This window comes from Delphinapterus leucas, chromosome 4 (genome assembly GCF_059928025.1).
Source record: "Delphinapterus leucas isolate spDelLeu-1000000601 "Yukka" chromosome 4, BTC_Dleu_Yukka2, whole genome shotgun sequence".
Taxonomy (NCBI): domain Eukaryota; kingdom Metazoa; phylum Chordata; class Mammalia; order Artiodactyla; family Monodontidae; genus Delphinapterus; species Delphinapterus leucas.
Window position 1 is genome coordinate 116,468,436 of NC_143132.1, and position 15,862 is coordinate 116,484,297.

Below are 15,862 nucleotides of genomic sequence, written 5' to 3' on the forward strand. Positions count from 1 at the left end.
ACACAGGTGAGCTCACTTTGAGAGAATTTATTAATTTGTGTGTTTATCATTTGCACACCTTTCTGTATGCATGTTATAGAATTTATAAAAATATATATTATTTTATGGGATAGGAATCAACAGAGAATAATCTGTATAACAAAACAGAGATTCAAAAATAGACACAATTCATATAGGAAATGATTATAACTGTATCTTAAAGGTGTCATAGCAAATCAGTTGGGAAAAGATAGACTATATAAAGTTACGTTGGAGCAACTGGATACCTACTTGGGAAATAAAAATCAAGCAAAATTCTTTTCTAAATCCTTGTACCAAAATATATTTAACAGGAAAATTTTAAATGCATAAGTGATTCCATACTAGTATTTTAAAATGACGTAATTTATTTTACACTTTTGATGTGAAGTATTTTGTGTGACACAAAGGAAACTGTCAATCAGTTTGCCTTAAAAGAAAAACTCCTTTTAAAAATAAGCCATTAAAAGATTAACAAGTACCCTTGAGAGATTATTTCTTAGACCCTGCTTCTCCCCACTCATGAAGTCTTCAATTACCTCTAAGTTGTTCAGCGACAAAATTTGTTTTGAACAAAATGGGAGAATGACGATGTTGAACTTTATCTGAACCTTTGTTCCCAGAAACCAGTAATGGTTGAGAGATTCCCACCCTTTATGCTCTGGGAGATGGCTAAATCCAAAGACCCATCATATTCTGGCATTTCCCCAAATAAAACCCACCTCCATCCTTATCAATAATTCCTCTGTTACTTCCCTCAGTACAAACAAGGCCCCTTCCTTTTCTTTGAGTTATTTCTCATTAATAAATGCTCTCCCAATTGCAATAGCCTGAATAATAAAATAATTTCCTAAAAAATTAATCAGCAGCAAAATCATAATTGACAAATTCATAACAAATATCTGAACATATGAAGTTCTTATTTCTTTCACACCAAAAGACACTTATAAATCAATATTTTTTAACCTAGCAGATGGAGCAAAAAAATTTAAAGCTTTCATATCGCTCAGTACTGGTGAGAATGTGGGAGAAGCAGGCAGTCTTAGTATATTTGGGTTTATGCTACCATTATTGGTGCACATTTTTGGTAGGCACATAGACAAATACGTCAAAATTAAAGCAACTTTGGCCCAGCAATTTCAACTTTAAGAATTTACCTTGTGTATGTACTTACAAAAAGGTGCCTTGATATGTGTACAATGATGTTCACTCAACATTATTTTTTTAGAGCAAAACAAGAGGGAAAAAACCTTACATATTCTTTCATAAGGAACTAATTAAATAAATTACAGTTCATTTATATAGCCAAATATAAAACATCTCTATAAATAATAAAGAAGTGCTGGTATGAAGTGATTTCCAAAATGATTTCATCCATAAACAAAATGTAAGTATGATTACATGTGTGTATAGATTCCTTTTTTGTGCACACATGAAACTGCTCATTGTCATCACTTCTGCACAGGAAGAGCAAGGTTTTCTTCTGTAGTTTTAGATGGGGTTTTTTGCCATAGCTTTACAGTTACATTTAACCCATTTTCAGGTCTGACTTACTGGCTCTCACCTCCAGTCCTTTCTGGAACAAGTCAATTTTAAATTTTAAAATATAGAATCTGTGTCTGTCAGTTTGTCTTTATCTCTTACCCTGAACCTTGCTAGGCCAGCCATATTCCCTCCAACTCCAATGCCTGTCGCCACGAGTACCATAATGTATCAGCCCAGATACCTCCAGTCTACTATATATTCATTCATTCTCATTCTCTCTCTCTCTCCGCCCCCTATCCCTGCCATCCCTCCTTTTCTCTATCCTCTCTTCATTGCACATTTTATTAATTTGAGCATCAAATTTAGAAATAGCACGATTGCTTGGTGACTTTATGGTTCTGATATGCATCAGACATGGAAGGAAAGGAAGGAGATAAATGCTCCATCACAACTGCTTCCCCTTTATTGTCATCTACCAGAGAACCCTGAGCTGGTGCTAGTGTAGTCTTTCACTTCAAAGGGAACTGCCAGTTTCAGAGATAAGTATACTAGAAACTCATCATTATTTATTCTAACCTTTTATGATGCTTTTCGTCTGAGCTTTTCAAATTCTTCAGGACAGGTATTATTTTCCTGTCTATGAAGATAGAGGAACAAAGCCATAGGTGAGATGAAGTGGCTTGCTGAAGGATTCAAAGCAAGCCTGTTGAGAGTTAGCAATCATTCTGGTTGTCGAGTCCGGCTTCTCTACCACAGTGACCAGAGGATCAATATCACTTTTCACCTCTGCAGGACTACTGTTTCTAAGCCCTTACCGTGTCTCCCTTTCATGCGAGATTTAAAAAATACTTCATAAATACATAACCTTTTCATTTCAAATACACCCAAAACCTGCGGTATTTCTCACTACATAACCCTGAGACACTGCTGCCCCTGTGAGTAGACACAAATGAGAAAAAGGAGGAAGGTGAATTTAATTTCCACCTCAGTCACTGAATTACAGCATCATCTTCAACAAGTGATTTTGCTTGTATGCTCTAGCTTCTCGGCTGTAGAGTTTGGATAAAACTTCACTTCTTAGGGAAGTAAGAACTACTGAGATAATTTCTTTAAAACCCTTGGAGCTCAATGATACTACACGAAAAGAAAGAACAGGCGGCCGTCTGTATCATTCTCTTACTGAGTTAGGACTTCAGAAATTTGTATTGCCTCAGGAAGTTGTCTTCCCAAGCAATCCCTCTGATTTATTAAAGCTCACAGAATGTTTGCAAAGGCAAGAAATCTAGAGAATAATAAACCACACACAATTTTGCCTCTATAAGCGAGGGGTGTGTCTCTGAATAACCTGAATAAAGCCTAACCGTCTTCGTTTACAGGCAGTGTAATTTTAGGTGGGTTATTTACTCTCTGTGCCTCAGTTCCTTTGTGTGGAAAGTGCGATTAAAACTAATACTCACATCTTAGTATTGTATTAGTTAATTAGTTAATACATGTAGTTAACTTTATTAGAAGAATGTCCAACACATTATAAGAACTAAAATTGTGTTATCTGTTGCTATTATTTTTGTTATTGATATTAAGTATATAATTTATATATATAATATATAATTTATTATATAATATACTATATATTATTATATATGTTAGAACACATAAGATGTGGGTTTGTCTAAATCTCACAAATGACCCAAACATTCTATCAATTGGAGTTACTTTGCACTGAAATTTTCCTGTTTTGGATAAACCAAGAATCAACATATTTTTTTCTGTAAAGTGCCAGATAGTAAATATTTTTGGCACAGTCTCTGTCACAACTACTCAGGGCTCAACTCTGTTGTTGTAGCTTGAAAGCAACCACAAAAAAACTTAAACAAATGGGTGTGGCTATGTTCCAATAAAACTTTATTTACAAAAACAAACCATAGTTTGCCAGACCCTAAAATAAACCAAGAAATCTTTCAAAGTCATTGTTTTTACTTAGTGAAGTAAACTGGGACCTTAATAAAGAAATTACTCTTCCTTCCGAAAGACATGAGAGAAAACATGTTTCCCATTACTATGCCCCAGATATCACCTCAAGGCAAGACAATGATACTCCTACAGGACAGAGTGCTCAGATTAGAAAGCAAAGCCATAGCACTGAGAGAGAAGCCACTCCTACGACAATGAGTGGCATTCATTTTGCAAAGGACTGGAAAGAGCAATCATCTTTGAGAACATGGTTGATGAAGTTTTGGTACTTAAAGTGAACCTTGAGCCTTTATAGATGTAGAGACTGAGAAGTTTCTGAAATACTAAGGAAGGCTTTATTTAAAAGGCAGCAAGGTCCCAGCACGCACTGGTATGGCTCGCGAACAACGTGGAGGTGGTGGTGGGGCTGGGAGGGGGGATGGTCACATAAAAATTAAGGATCAGCATAACATGGGCCGTGCGGGATGAAGAGAAATCTGGACCAGAATCAAGAACTACTCTCATAGCTACTTAAGAGATTTCACCAGCTCCCCAGTGCAAAGAAACTAAAAAATAATATCAGAACTGCTTCGTATATCACTTATAGTCATAGTACTGAGCTGAGGATATTATTCTATCCTCAAGATACTGAGATGTTGAAATAATTTCTTTGAAACCTTATAGCCCAAAAAATAAGGTACAGGGGCCCTCCTGTATTACTTCATTACTAATTTAAGGCTTGGTCAATTTGTTGTGCATAAGGACATTCTCATCCTAAGCATTAAATATTTATTGTGTGGACTCCCTTGGGATGAGAGATTATTTTCAGAGAGGAATTTAGAGAAGAAGATAGTATGAAAAATAACTAGACCATGAGCTTCATAAGGGCAGGAACTCTAATGTTCTGTTCATCGTTAATGCACATTGTCTGAACTTTAGACACTCAAACGAATGTTGAATGAATGAAAGTTTACACTGTATAATTATGGTTAGAATAACTATATATTATTTATATTTTTATTCTATGGAGTGGATTCAGTCATTCTCAGTCCACTCAATGCTTCCCACAGCTCTATATTAAAACTCTCCTCCAGATATAATCTTTATTATATGACTAGGTGGACCTTCAGAACTACCATGGTCAAGATCTTTCCCCAGAATGAATAAAAAGAGTGACCATTAACAGTAAACCTATTTCTCTCTGTAACTGTTCTACATTAACATATATACACATTCATATATATATGAAGTTAGTCTCTCTGACTTGGCGCTAAGTTAAATTGTGTCCTTATTCAAAGTTATTAGACAGTTTTAAATATTGTACATTTCTGATGAGACTTTGAAAAAGAAGAAAATAAATCACAGCATTTGGGCTCTCCTATGACACCAAATTGCTGGTGACTTTTTTTGGAAACTATCAGCTAAAGCAGAGTATGCATATGTTTAATACAATCTGTATTTTACACATATATATTCACATAGGTTATAAATTTATATGTGTATTATATATTTATATTCATAAATTCTAGACTTTACATATTATGTATATGTATGCATATGCATTGGATAATTTATGATATCTTTCGCTTGAGCTTTGATGATAAGTTAGTAAGAGTCTTAACCTGGGCCAGTCCTTTAAAATGTTTTGGTTACATCCTATATTTTTAGAAACAAAGAAATGTTATATCTTCATGATTAAGTTTATCTGTGATGCTTTTTTTAAAATTTTCATAATACAAGACTAAATGTTTCCATCTGTTTCTGTGGTTACTTTTTTATTGCCAAAGCTCTGCATTGCTAAGGATGTTATTTAACCATATTCAGCCAGAATTTTTTATGCTGTTTCCTACTTTTTGAGGATTTTCAGATATAATGTAGACTGTTAGAAAAATGAGTTGCCTGCAGTTCTTTGCAAAGGTACAATCACATCAAGGACTTCATAAACTAAAAGCCTAACAAAATTTTTTCCATGAAATTCTCTCTAGGTTGTTTTATAGTCTCTAATGCTATATGTTTCAAAGTAACCAAAGCAGCAGTGGGACAATAAATAACATCTTCACTTAAGCTGTTCTGGTGTAATCGTAATGTCAATTTAAATCAAGTTAAATTTGCATTATTAAGTAATTTGCAGACAGGATTTTCAATAATTGAAGGTTTAAAGATTTATCATAAATGAGACAAGAGGAGCAAGGCTAATTCACAAGAACTGAGTAAATCTAAGGCACAAAGGGGCTTCTTAGAAATCTTTCTCCCCAGACTCCTAAATGTTACCCTGGTTACTTGAAAGGCAGTTAGGGTGATTCTTTTTTTTTTTTTTTTTAGCTCAGGAGGATATTGCAAAGAAAATGAGATTATGGCTAAGGGGAAGGCTTACAACTCTCAAAAAACTCATGTATAATATACATATTTATTATATATATACACAGTGTATGTATATATATTATATATATTATAAAACATAAAGTTTGGTAAAAGGTTGTTTATAAACTACAACTTTGAAAAGTGAGATATTTCAAACATGCTTTCTGAGAAAGAAAAACAGAAACAAAACTTTATAATTGTCAACATTCCTTGGAAGTGTTCCCAATCATGAGGTGCTAAGAGGGGGCAATTAGAAAATGTGTGTGTGTTGTGATTAAGAATGCAAAGCCAGGCTACAATTTTAAAAACTGGCTCTACCACTTACTAACTGTTGGGGCAACTCTATACCTAACCGTATTAGGATGAGCTGAGTTACCATCCAATAACAATCAACCCCCAAAACACAGTGACTTACACAACAAACTTTACTTCTTACTCATATAAAACTTACTATAGGTTCTCACAGCCCTCCAGGGCAGCCATGATCCTTCAGTTGGCCTAACATTCCAGGCTGCTTGAATCTTATATCTTCTTCATATTGACAATGGCCTCCATGTCATCACAGCAGGGAAAGAGAAAGCATGGAGAACCCAAGCATCAATTCAATGTTGATTATTGTGAAGTAGGCAGAAAATAAAATTAAGATAAAGTTAACCTGAACTATTTAAAAATTATATCATTCAATTTTAGAACTTGAAAGGACCTAAAAATAATCGAGTCAAGTCCCCTTATTTTACAGATGTGGAAACAGATACCCAGAGAAAGTATAAGAATTTTTGCCCAAGTTTACACGACAGCAGTAGCACAGTTTGGAATCAAATTCAGATTTCTCTCCTAGCTCCCTGCTGGCTGCAATTCCACCACCAACCTTTGGAAATGTACTAACACTCTTGCCCCTTCTGTCATATCGTAGAGACAAGGGCAGCATGGTGGTTAGGTGTCCTGTCCCTTTTCAAAAATATATTTAATAGAAAACCCAGAGATGATGGTAATGACAGAAGGAATGTCCCCAAGCCTCAAGTGGTATTGTGACAGCCATTATTTATTTCCACTCATTGCATTTGAACAATGTGATACGTATTGTCCAACCCCACTAAAACTCCAGGGTTAAATACCATATGGAAAGGTAACCCAGAGCCTTCTTAATCACACTACACTGCAAGGTCTATTACTATCAGTAGGAAGAGCCAGAGTTCTGAGCTAGCTGTCACAGGTGGCTGAGTGAAGGGGAAATCAAACAATATGTCAAGATAAGTGAAGGGCCCACTGTTTATTGAAGGTTATGGCTGGCAATGACTAATACAATTACTTTTCCCTTGAACAGATTCAGGTTCAAAATGTAGCTTCCGTTACCTCTAAAATGAAAGGAATGTTCAGAGTTCTATTGCCACTTCCATGTACTTAGACCATTACCAAATGAATGTTCTCCTTTCCCTTTCCCTGCTTTCCTTCAGACTCCAGCACTGTGTGTGGAAAGACAGCCCTCAGGTCACGAGGCTGAGCTGAGGAGGAATACTACCCCCAAAGCATCCTGGGAAATGCTTGACCAGAACTATTGCTGTCTGTTACTTCTTTGCTAAACCACTCATCTTGCAAAACCAACGAGGTGGGAGGGAGACACAAGAGGAAGGAGATATGGGGATATATGTATATGTGTAGCTGATTCACTTTGTTATAAAGCAGAAACTAACACACCATTGTAAAGCAATTATACCCCAATAAAGATGTTAATTAATTAATTAATTAAAAAAATGAGTTCAGAGACTCAATTGTTGTACCAAACACCCCAATACTCTGGTTAAAAATGTTTTTGTGAGATAACTTCCTTTTTACTCCCTATATAATGCCATCTGACTTTAACAACTAGAAATATTATTTATTCAAATGGAAGCTTGCTTACTTTGACATTGACATAAAATAGTTACATGGCTAAAGTTAGAATGGCTCCACCCAAAGATTCTGCAAAATCTTTAGTGTAGTGAGGACCATAATGACATTCTTATTAGTAAGTACAATACATATTTTTAAAACAAACAAAGCTGGTACCTCCTATTTTCTTAAAAATGGCATTGATGATATTCTTCCTGCAGTGGATTATGGAACAGAGAGGTCTAGATAAGAGTAAAAGCAGCCCCTTAGTAGAGTAGCTTGGACCTCTCAAAGCGGTTATTTGTCATTCACATCAAGCCTGAGCAAGTATTTGGGTTAGTTTTATATGTCAAAACCGAAGGGGAAGGCTTAGCAAAAACATTGTCTCTTGCTCCGAATAAGGCAGGCTGAGGAGATGTACATCATTTCGCTCACACACTGGACTCCCCTCCCTTTTGTTCCTGCTTCTCTCCTGCTTGGAGCTGACTCCTCCTTCCTGCAGCTCTGAGGATCACAGGCTGATTGAAGAACACAGCGGTTCCGATGGGGAGCTGTGCTCAGTGACTCACTCTCTCTCTCATTTTCTCTCTGTCTCTCTTTGTCTCTGAACCGGCAAAGCTGAAAACTGCCTGATAAGCTCTCTGCCTTTGAATCCAGCTCTGGAACCAAATGCATCATTTTACTGCTCTTAAAAACTGAATAGAGTTTGATTACCTCAAGCCAAAGCTGCTTTGCTCCATAAGAAGGACCCGAAAGGACCCACACATCATTGTTTTTCAATCTACTTGAGGAGGTTTTGCTTTCATGCCTGAAACGTGCTGGTTTCAGGAGGGAGTTTTTGGTTTGTCTGTTTTTAATTGAAATGTTGAAAAGTTTCTTATTGCTGCTTTAAGTGGAACCCAATTTTAAAATATGGGTTGAGTCAGATCTAAAGGAGAGTTGTCCATTTTCTGCCGGGACTGACTGGTGAACATCTTGAGGGAAACTTGATAGGAGATAATGAGATCTGATTTGCAACTAACAGCCATGCTTAATTTTGAGAATATTTATAGACTCATTGAAAAAGAAATTAAATATTGACCAAGGATAATGTCTGTATTTCTCAGTAACTTATCAACAAATGACTCTAGCCTGTGGAAAGAAAATCATAATTCGACAGATCTTTTAAATCCGCCAGGAACCGTGAATATCTATCTTTTTTGCCTGACAGGCTTAATGACTCTCGCAGCCCTGGCAGGCAGCATTTATTCACTAGTTTCCCTAATGAAAACGCGGAACAGAACTGTTGTGTCCATGCTTGTGGCTTCCTGGTCTGGGGATGATCTCATGAGCGTCTTGTCGGTGACCATCTTCATGTTTTTGCAGTGGCCAAATGAGGTCTCTGACTACTTCCAGTCTCTGTGCACCACCTCTGCCTTACTATATTTATGCCAGGGCCTCTCGAGCAACTTGAAGGCGACTCTCTTAGTCTCCTACAACTTTTACACGATGCACAGGGCTGTGGGGAGCCAGGCAGCCTCCAGAAGATCCGGCCAGGTGCTCGGCGTGGCGCTGACGGTGTGGGCAGCCAGTCTGCTGCTCTCCGCGCTTCCTCTGTGCGGCTGGGGCGCCTTTGTACGCACGCCTTGGGGCTGCCTGGCCGACTGCTCCAGCTCCTACGTGCTGCTACTTTTCGCTGTGTACACTTCGGCCTTCGGACTCCTCGCCGGCCTCTCGGTCCCCCTCACTCACCAGTTGCTGTGTTCGGAGGAGCCGCCAAGACTCCACGCCAACTACCAGGAAATTTCCCGCGGAGCTTCCACTCCAGGGACCCCTTCAACGCGGGGGAGAGTGCTTTCCCTGTCCCCAGATGATGCTCCGGGCCCGGCCCTGCGGTGCTCTGGAGGATGCTCCCCGAGCTCGGACACCGTGTTTGGACCGGGTCTGCCCGCGAGGGTAGGGCTGGGGCAGGGGCCGGGGCGCGGTGCTACCGCTGTGGCTGGAGCCTGCAGGCGTGAGGACCGGGGGACTCTCTATGGCACCAGGAGCTTCACCGTGAGCGTAGCGCAGAAGCGCTTTTCTTTGATCTTAGCGATGACAAAAGTCACCCTTTGGCTGCCCATGATGGTAAAAGTGCGGTTGCTCACAGTGCGCGGGGGGGTGTGCCAGGCAGCATGAGTGCGTGTTGAGACCACCCTCCCCGGTTTGGAGGGTCACCCAGAGACGTGCATTAAGTCCGCTTACGAATGTATCTCGCTTGGTTTTAGAGAAGCACTTGGAGGAAGGCAGTTCACGGGTAGGACTAGCAGCCGCGAAGCCTTTGCTGCTAAGTGCTTCTCGGTTCAAAACTGGGGAGGAGGGGCTTCCCTGGTGGCGCAGTGGTTGGGAGTCCGCCTGCCAGTGCGGGGGGTGCGGATTCGTGCCCCGGTCCCTGCGCGTCCGGAGCCTGTGCTCTGCAACGGGAGGGGCCACAGCAGTGAGAGGCCCGCGTGCCAAAAAAAAAAAAAAACTGGGGAGGAGTATAGGGAGTGCTTTCAGGCGCGAGAGACTTAGTTTTCTGAGATCTCTCATGGTCAAGGGTGTCCTTTTCTCTCGTAGCGATATCTGGGAGTATTCAGTAAAGAGGGTTTTTGCCCCCAGTCCTCTGTCATGCCCTTCCCTCTGCTCCATTCCTCCCTAGTAAGGACACCGCCCATCCCCAGCAGGGAGACAGGAGAGGCGTGGTCAGAAGTAGAGACAGCAGAAAGTAGACAAAACAGGCTTTTGTTCAAGCCTCCAGGAAAGAGCTCAGCTGAGAGGTGGCAGGTGGTGCCCTAGTGTGACAAGCGTAACCTGGCAGAGGTGAGGGGCCAGGGATGTGACAAAGGACATCTGGAGTACCAGGTACAGGTTTCACACATGCTTGCCTGTTTTCTGGGATAGCATTTTCTGTATTGTGACTGTGTTTCCCTGGTGGAAACTTGAGCTGGCAGCTAGCACAGACCAGGCTGTCAAGAGTGGAAACCCTCAAAGCCTGTGCAGTCTGGAGCAGCGGGCCTCCTCCCAAGGATTCCCAGTCCATCACCCAAACTGAGGATGCCAGCCCAGGAATAGAGCTTCTGGCTCTCAGACAGGAAAGGGCCCTGGAGAAGGGAGCTGGGGCAGCATGCTTGAGGGAAAGGCTTGGCAAAATGGAAAATGTTATCCTAGGATAGGTCTGAAGCTCTCTGCTTTTGCAGATCCACATGGTGGTCCAGCACGTCGTGGGGTTTCAGAGCCTTCCTTTTGAGACGCTCAGCTTTCTGCTAACCCTCCTGGCCACCACTGTAACTCCAGTGTTTGTCTTGTCCAAACACTGGACACACTTGCCCTGTGGCTGCATCATCAACTGCAAGCAGAACACATATGCAGTGACGTCTGATGGGAAAAAACGTAAGTCCTGAACAGTGCAGAGGTTGGGAACAATATGCATATGGTCAAATACAGAAAGGTGGCCTGTTGAGAGAGTTGCCTTAGTAGGGGATGAAGAGTCCAAGGACAAATGAAGTGGTAAATGGAAGAAATTATAATGTGAAACAATCGTTAGCACAATATTGGAGTAAGTTTTAAATGAGGCAAGTTTAAAACAGCTCTGTGAACTGCTTGTACATTGAATAATTATTTTAGGTAAGAAAAGAAGAGAATTTATTCAAAACAGCATGAAGTCAACAAAGGCCTTTAGGTGTTATATCCACCATAGCTCTTAGCCTAGAGTAGAAAATAACTCCCCCTCCCAAATCTACGTATGAGAAGTCTGCATCTTTGAAAAGTTAAAAACTCATTATATTAAAGTTCATTATTGCTGAGTGGAACAGGAAAGAAAAGCATTTTCTTTAGTTTGCTGCTTATATTCTTCCAGGGTTTTGGAAAGTTTTCAGAGTAAGCAATAGGAGTGACTAAAAACAATTCCAAAACAAATTTTAAGTGTTTGCCTCTGCTTTTAGAAAACATACATATATACACAAAACAACCCCACAAACACCTATAATTTCAAAAAAGGACAAAGGTGGCAGAGTCTGTCAATGTATGTTCATGTATGAATCTAGCCATGCCAGTTACTTAAAACAAACAAACAAACCAAAAAAAAAAAAAAAAACCAACTATGTTCTAAAGAGTACCTCTAGACCAGGAGTGCGGTCAATTATAAAACTCACTAGAGTGTAATTGTTCCTATTCTGAGACAGGAAAAGTTGAAGAATGACCTGTATATTTTGACTCTTCCATAAGGAAAAGGATTTTTTTTGTCATTCCAGACAAAAGATAGGATGTTCTACCATTTAATAAATCCAAGACTACATTAGTGTATGCTGAATTAACTGTTCCATTAATTGTCCTTTGCTCAGAATAAGCAAGTATATTATTCTTTAACAGAGAAGAAAGAATAAATAAAAACAGTCCATCTTAGACTATTTTAGGGCTATGAAAACTGGAGACTATTAAAGAATATTCTGCAATCAGTTCTTCAACAGGTTTATTTTATAAACATTAAATAGTCATGAACTGGTCATTTTCCATGTATTCATGACATTTAATGTCTAGATAATTTTCAAATGACCAGAAGATTTTTTTTAGTATTAAGGATGCCATGAAGTTTTATTGTTAATAGATGCCAAATTCATCTATGCCCTTAAAATAAAATAGCCATGGAACTTGTAATAATTATGTGCTTTTGGATATTAATATCCAGAGCAACACTGACACAGAACATTAATAATAAATCTTTTTGAACCACATAGAAGAACATAGAACATGTAAAAATCACTTACAAGCCTGAAAGTTCTACCATTCTATCAAACATTAATATTTTGTCACTAAATTAATGAACTAACCCCATCTTAGAGTATTTAAAATTGTGAGAGAGACAAGAAGAATTTAGGGCAGTCATTTTTAAGAACTGAAGGGCACCTCTATCAGAGCTGAAAACAAAGCAATGCAACAGATCTATCCCTATAAATGGTCTAGGAAGCACTTCTGTCTTATACTGCACAAAATAGAAGAAACTACAGCAGATTAGCAGAATCAATAATCCTGCTAATATCTCATGTTTGAAATTAGAACCATGACTTTCAAGATCAAAATAATATTTTTCCTCTAAAATTATCGTTGCCCTTATTTGTATTCATTTTAAAATTTCAGGGAAGGTGTTGAAATGTGAGCTTAGAGAGGCATGGCTTCGAAAATAAAATGTTGTGAGAAACGTTAGTTTAAAATGGCTCCATTCTCTTTTTTTTTTTTCTAACATCTTTATTGGAGTATAATTGCTTTACAATGGTGTGTTAGTTTCTGCTTTATAACAAAGTGAATCAGCTATACATATACATATATCCCCATATCTCCTCCCTCTTGCGTCTCCCTCCCACCCTCCCTATCCCACCCGTCTAGGTGGTCCCAAAGCACTGAGCTGATCTCCCTGTGCTGTGTCTGCTTCCCACTAGCTATCTATTTTACATTTGGTAGTGAATATATGTCCATGGCACTCTCTCACTTGATCCTAGGCTCTGCCACAGGAAAATTATAAGAATGATGTACTTTCCCTGTCTGAGGACCCACCATAAATTTTCCTATTGCTAGGATGACACAAAAACAGAATTTTGAAACTCCAAAGATGGCTCATCCTCAGGTGGGCAGGTGCTTGATCAGTTGTAGTACTTTGATTCTATGTAGTTATAGTACTTTGATGGCTCCAGTGTCACATTTAAGCTTTTTCTCCTTAACAAATTAATATCCCCCTTTTACATTCTTTTGCTGGGAACTCCAGAAACAAGAAAAGGAAAATATTTTTTCCTAACTCATATTTACCGTAGGTTCATTTTGGTGATGTAAGCATAATTCTACATCTCAGCTTCACTGTATGGATACTAAGAGACATGCAGCCAGAAAATGAATGTCAGTAATGGAAAATAATTTCCAGAAATAATAGTTCTCTCCTGTTTTCAACAATAATCTGTATTACTAGTGTCTCAAAACAAAAGTGGTTTAAAAAAAGCTGGTTTTAACACAGAGGTCTCAGGTGGTAGACATATGGATTGGATATGGCTTTCAGACCCATTTGGTTTGCATGACATGATGCGTTCTTTTTTAAATTAAATAAACAGTTAAAATAAAATATTTTCTATAAAAATCAGATTTTCAGCTTCTGTTTTTTGACAAAGTCAAAGTATCTGCTGACATGTTACTCTGAAGAATTATGTATATATATAAGCTGATATAATTACTTATGTCTAAAATTGTCATTAGTAAGATGTGATTAAAAGCAGAAGACTAGAGCTATTTCATGCTGTATCCAGGGTTTTGCTTTTCAGAGCAAATGTAACATTATACTTATTTTTCATAAGTGTACTGTAGACTTCAAAAGACCCTGACTCTATTCTTCTAAGTTTCTTGTAAATTACTAGTCAAATATTGTCAACTCTGTTTTTTTGTTATAGCCTATTACCTTCATTGGTTAGTCAGAATTTACCTCTAGTGTTAAGGAAAAATCAATAACAAGAAATGTTTCTATTGGTTACATTTCATAATTAATGTACTTCCCTTAACTCAAAGATAGCACATCAGAGACATTCTGCTTCCATTAACATACTTCATGGATCTGATTAGCAGTAAAGCAATTTCACATAGAGGTTAATGACTTCAATTCTGGAGTCAGCTTTAAATTAAAATCTCTTTACCAGGTAAGTAATCTTAGGTAGGTTTCTTCTATCAGCCTCAGTTTTCTCAAATGCAAAATAGAACCAATATGCCTTTTATTATGTAGGGTTGTTGTTTTGTTAAATGTCATGACCTTTGTGCATAACTGTCCCTGGAATGCTCTAGTTCCCCACTGTATCTTTCTCAATCACACTTCCTTCTCATAGCCTACCTCAGACTGCTTCTTGCACCCAGTGATGTGGAAGGAGATTCTCCATCGACACATTCTGCACAGTTCTTTAAAAGCCTTACTCACTTTTGCTTTATATATTTCATAGTTATAATACACAGCTAATAAAATGTATAGCCATAGATATCCATTTATATGATAAAATTGGGATTTTATGACAGTTTTTGTTTGCTTAATATCCTTGAATTGACCACTTGTCACTTTATAACTTTTTTTAGAGAAAAAGGAAACCCAACAATAACTAAAATGTCTTTTAGTTCCTTCAGCTTTCACACTATTAAAGTAACTTAAAAATTCTAATTTAATTTTACTGGACTATATTACTAGAAAAAGTTAAGTAGTACTGTAAATGAAATAGTGTATAATGTTAACATCTGTTTCTACTTTTCCATTTTCTTTGAATAGAAATTTTTGTTTGTATCCTGGCTCAATGAATGTTTTGGCTCAAATAATAAGTGATACCTATAAATTCTCTTTCAGTCAGCAGAATTGGTTTGTAAATCTTCAGTTCTGAGACAATTTCAGTAATACAATCAGCATATGAATGACATGAGGTTGTATTGTAAAATGAATCAAATTTTACCTGTTCTCATAGAAATTTTATAGTTTTTAATAAATTTTTCCACCAAGGATAGCTAAATGTATGCTATAAAACACAGAACTATCCAAGTAGAAAAACGTTTTGCAATGAGCCATGTTTGAAAGATGAAAATCAAAACATTATATTGCATTTTGTCTACCATCTTGATATAGCTTCATTCTTAATACACAAAAATTATCTAGTATTTAATGATGTTCACATACAACAATTGTATCACTTCTGTCACATTCTCATGTGTTATTCTACTAAGACTTTATACAGTATTCACCAAATACTAGTGCTATATGTAAGATACTATCATATTTCACCTGATTTAAACCATGGAAAGTTTTATGTGTTCCTGTTAAACTGCTCTTGTAGTTAATCAGGTATATACATGTTGTAAAGTGCTTCAGTTCACAGAAATATGTCTATAGACTCTTCTTTAAAATTCATTTCAAATTTATTCAGAAATGTACATATTATTTTTAAAAGTTTAAAAACTGTATTGTAGCATTATCTAATTTTTACTGTATGCATTTATAAACATATAAATGTCAGGAATGATATACATCAAAATATTTAAAGCAGTTATATCTGTTGTTGGTATTGCCAGCAGAATAGCTCAAGTAATATTAAGAGCTTTTTAATAATTAAGTTGTAGCAAAATAAAATTTATAAACAATGTATTTTATCCCCAAATAAAGAAATGTAGAGATAATTGG

General features: G+C 37.6%; 1 protein-coding gene across 1 annotated transcript in view; it reads left to right on the plus strand.

Moving 5' to 3' along the window:
- The first annotated feature begins 8,643 nt into the window (after positions 1-8,643).
- Positions 8,644-15,862, plus strand: part of GPR149 (G protein-coupled receptor 149) — a 71,343-nt gene continuing 64,124 nt past the window's right edge. The window contains exons 1-2 of the mRNA XM_022582501.2: positions 8,644-9,789; positions 10,881-11,073. Coding sequence (XP_022438209.1) covers positions 8,773-9,789; positions 10,881-11,073 — 1,210 coding nt within the window. The 5' untranslated portion in view covers positions 8,644-8,772. The remainder of the gene's footprint in view (positions 9,790-10,880; positions 11,074-15,862) is intronic.